General features: G+C 43.2%; 1 protein-coding gene across 1 annotated transcript; it reads left to right on the top strand.

Annotated features, from left to right (window-relative positions):
- Positions 1-240: 240 nt before the first annotated feature.
- On the top strand, positions 241-1,550 carry FAM110D (family with sequence similarity 110 member D). Its single transcript, XM_015825038.1, has one exon. The coding sequence runs from the start codon at positions 363-365 to the stop codon at positions 1,401-1,403; it is 1,041 nt and encodes a 346-aa protein (XP_015680524.1). The 5' UTR covers positions 241-362; the 3' UTR covers positions 1,404-1,550.
- The last annotated feature ends 3,174 nt before the right edge of the window (positions 1,551-4,724 follow it).

Here is a 4,724-nt window from a genome sequence, read left to right on the forward strand (position 1 = left end):
TTCTGATTTGCATTATCTCATTAATCTTCTTCTCTGCTTCTAGGACAGTTGTGGAGTGGCAAGCATCCATCGGTGTTCTTTCTTCACAGAAAGATTTCACTCCTCATTGGAAGCGTGGCTGAATTCTAATAAATGGAAACAAATAAGCACGTAAACTGGTTTCCAGCATTGCAGAAGAGATTGTGGAAGAATAGCTAAATCTTCATGTGGGACAACCATATACCTTTTCTCTAGGGTGTGGTGCTGGAGAAAATTCTGCTAATTCTTTTAACCTGTTAGTCATAATCTGTTTATGCAATTATTGCAGACCAAAACCATCCTAGTTTTGGAAATTGCCCAATATCTGAAACTGTGGCTACAGAATGAGGCCTCTTTCTCCAGGAGATGGACTTTCCCCTCTGGGTCTGCTCACACGAGGGCCTGACTACTTGCGTAAGCAGCTGGAGATGAGCGGTGGTGGGCGGACGCCGAGTGCCGTGGAGAGGCTGGAGGCTGACAAAGCCAAATATGTCAAGTCTCGGCAAGTGATCAACAGGCGTCAGGAGCCAATTCTGCTCAGCCACACTCCCCAGTCTTCCCCTTGCTGCAGGAGACCCCTAACCCTCCACCAGCAGAGTGAATGTCTTCAGGGCTTGACAGCAGACCATGATGGCCTCAGACCCAAGAAGCAGCCCCCTTCCCCTCAGTCCCCCATAGCGCGGCGAGGGGGCAGCAGGCGCCTACTGAGGCCTGATTCACTTGTCATCTACCGGCAAAAACGCGACTGTTCTCTGGTCAACAAGGAGAACAGCAAAGGGTACAGCCTAATGAGGTGGCTGTTTCAGAGTCCACTGAGAGATGGACATCATAACTGTCCTTCAAAGAGTCTCTTTGGAGATGGACACCTGGAAGTGACCCAAGAAGAGAACTCCATGATTTGGGTTCTTGCAGAGAAGGAGGACACAAGGACTGCACATTCAGTGGACCTCCTAGATGGATTCATGGGTTGTGAGTCTGAGCCTAGTCAAAAAACCCAGGCCAGCTCTCAGCTCAATGTTGACCAGCCCTTTCCTTCCTCAGGCCATTACCAAACAGAAGCCAAGAAAGAGCTGACTCTGAGTTATTCTCTTCCTCTTTCAGAGAAAGAACGGTTCTTTAATTACTGTGGCTTGGACCGGAATTTGGTAGAGGTGCTTGGAGTTGAACGCTTCAAACCAGGCAGCTGGGAAGCGGGTTCCTTCTGCATTGGGTCAGCTAGTTCTGAACACGATGGCCTTTCCTATAGTGGGGAGCCCTTGTCTACTGAAGACCCAAGCGACAAGCTGTCTTCAACGGTCTCCGTCGTGGAGCGAAATGCCCGTGTCATTAAATGGCTTTACAGCTGTCAGCAGGCCCAAATGAGATCCAAAGAATCTACAGTATGAACTCATAAAGGTCTGGGGTCCAAGGCTCTCCCTTTACCCCAAGTGGGGGGAAGTCCTGTTTTGGGGGGGATGGCAATGTTCCCACCAGGGCGAACACAGCAGAGAGAAGCTACTATCTGTCGCCCGATGTGTCTTTCTCAAAGGAATACAGATAGTCCTCGACTTACAACCATCCTTTAAGTGACTATTCAAAGGGACTTATGATCATTTTTCACAATTATGGCCATTGCAGCATGCCCACGGTCACAGGATCAAAATTTGGACACTTGGCAACTGGTCCATATTTATGACAGTTGTGGTATCCCAGGGTCATGTGATCCCCTTTTGTAACCTTCTGATAAACAAAGTCAATGGGGAAGACAGATTCACTTAACATCCGTGTTATTAACAACTGCAGTGATTCACTTAACAACTGTGGCAAGGAACGTCATAAAACGAGGCTCAACTCACTTAACTTTCTTGCTTAGCACAGAAATGTTATGCTCAATTATGGTCATAAGTACTCCCGATAGATGACATATGACAATTTTTGGTCAGCCGGAACTTGAAAGTGACTTTAAAAGGGTCAGTCCCAGAGTGGTAGTACCAATTACTACTAATTAATGGTACGACTCTTAAACCCTTAACTTTAGATTGTTCACCTCCTGGAGTTCACCTTGTTCTAAGGGATTTCCATAGGAGCCGGTATTCCTATGTCACACCAGGCTAATTTAAAGGCTGAAATTACTTGCTGCCATCCAGAGCAGATGGACAAATTTCCCCCCCTTTTTTTTGCATTGATTGACAGCCTTTGTGGTACAGCAGAGAACACAGGCAGGATTGGTTCAAATCTCTACTTGCCAGTGAAGTTTCTTAAAGTGAAAGCTTAAGTCTGCCTATCACCTTTTCTACAAGGATGATCCTGATATCCTGCTAACAGACAACCCCTATGTACATTGGCTGGTTGGGTTATTAAACACTGCTCCATTTAGGCCTCTAACAAAGTGCTGAGCAATAAGGAATTTCCACTCCTGTGGGCAGAACTATCTGAATGTAGTTCTATAATTGAATCATCCAAGGTTTCTTTTTCCTGATAGCAAGTCCAGTGTGCTTGGCTCTAGTAGTTCTTCCTTTAAGTTGAAGCCTGTATGCCTTGCTTCACTGTGCTGCAAGATGTTTCTGCTTCCTTGTGTTTGTAATTAAAAAAGTTGTTGATAAACGTGTCTGCCTTTGCTCAATACCAACCAACCTTCGGAACACAGCATTCTGAGGGGGTTCAGCAAATGTCAGGCTGATGTTATGGGTTTTACCTTGTGGCTTTTTAATGCTGTAAGTCTCCTGGAGTCACCGTGTGTGAGTTGGATGGTTCTATAAATTTGATTAATAGATAAATAAATTTATTTTCTGGTCTGGGAGAAACACTAGGCAGCCACAGAATATAACCCTTGATTTCTGTAAAGTGGGGAAAAAGAATGGCTGTACTTCTGGCAAACTGGAATTATTTATAGGGGAGGTGTGAGGATTTTATTCAGCTGTGTTTCCTCCTGTTTGGACCGTTCACTACTTTGATGGTGGGAGGAATCAAAAAGAACTCTCTAAGAATCCTTCCATACCTCCTCTGCTTCTAATCTTTAATCGCAATTTGAAGTGTACCTTATTGCACTTCTTGCAGCTTTGAGAATAAGGAACACCCTGAGAGTCTGCAGCAACAACATTCTCTCTTCACTTCCACAAAACAGCGAATGGAATAAATAAATCAACACAAAGAAGTAGGAATATAGTCACAACTCTTGTCAACTTCATCCCTGCTTTATTGGGGAGCAGGGGGAGGATACAAAGTTGTACAACCATCATTACACTTTATGGACCCACTAGATCAGGGGTAGGCAACCTTGGCTCTTTTATGACTCATGGACTTCAACTCCCAGAATTCCTGAGCCAGCATGGCTCAGCTTGGAAACCTCTCCCTTCCCCTCAGCATGGCTGGCTCAGAAATTGTGGGAGTTGAAGTCCACGAGTCATAAAAGAGCCAAGGTTGCCTATCCCTGCACTAGAGTAATGGAAGTACAAAGAACAATAGCTTTTAGGTTTATATACTGCCCCATAGCGCTTTACCGCACTCTCTGGGCAGTTTGCAATGTAAGCATTATTTGCATATTCTCCCCAACAATCTGGGTCTTCATTTTACCAAGTTCAGAAGAAACGAAGGCTGAGCCAACTTCATGATCAAACTTTAGGCTGTGGGCAGAGTTTGCCTGCAATATTGCACTTTACTCCTTACAAGTAGCCAGGAGAAGGGAAGACACAGGAATTCTGCCAATAGAAAAATGGCTCACTCTTGGGCTCTTCAAGGTTACACAGTTTCCAGTGAAAAGCTGATTTCAGAGCAATTTTTATTATTTCACAACAGAGCTGCAAACAACAACAAAAACCCCAGCACACCTATCAAAGAGTCAGGAGTAAAGGTGTGGAGGTGATCCGGGAACTGTCTACCTATCCTTTGTAGAACTGTCATGAGTTGCAACTGCCTGAGTTGGGCAACCATATACATTTCTCAAATCAAATCAAATCAATAAATGGTAAAGCTTCCTCTTCAATAATATGGATGCTCAAGATCTCAGACAACATTATGGTATCAGTTTGTGAAAGGTGACTTTTTTATATATAACTGAAGGTTCATTTCAGAAACAGTGTGCATGCACAGATCTAATATGGATTCTAAGACAATTGATATTTTCCACTGAATGTACATGAAAAATTGCAGCCTTCAATTAATGAATGCTGCTCAACAAACTCTGGATTATTGTTCTGTAGAAAACGAGCAAGATTTTAATTTCTGAAGACAGTCCGTCTGTTGCCACCTTGTGGTAGCTAGATATATCATAATCATCTAATACAAAACCTACATTTACTCTGAATAGGCAATTTATTTTAGCCTATTCCGTGAAAATACAAGATTCCATTAAAATGAACAACTGAAGCTACATTTCCAAACCTTATAATTGTGAGCCTATATTTCAAAATGTGTGAACGTGGTCAGTGGCATGAGCTGAAGACATGGTAGAACATTCCCTGTCCTTCAGGAGCCCTATTTTAATGTCATGCTTTCCCCCTTAATGAGCAAAAACAGAATATTTCATCTGTAACATAGGTCACATTGCAAAATTATGCAAAATACCTACTTTCTTTAACTTGAGAATTACTTATGCATATCTTTGTTTGCTGTATTTGTGCAAAAGGTTTACAGATTGTATTATAGTTATAACTAAGGGGAAATAAGCAAGTTTCTCTCTGCCTCTAAGGCAGGGATTTTCAATCCCAGCAATGTTACGATGTGTGGTC

The sequence above is a fragment of the Protobothrops mucrosquamatus genome, unplaced genomic scaffold (assembly GCF_001527695.2).
Source record: "Protobothrops mucrosquamatus isolate PMUCROS unplaced genomic scaffold, P.Mucros_1.0 scaffold_197, whole genome shotgun sequence".
Taxonomy (NCBI): domain Eukaryota; kingdom Metazoa; phylum Chordata; class Lepidosauria; order Squamata; family Viperidae; genus Protobothrops; species Protobothrops mucrosquamatus.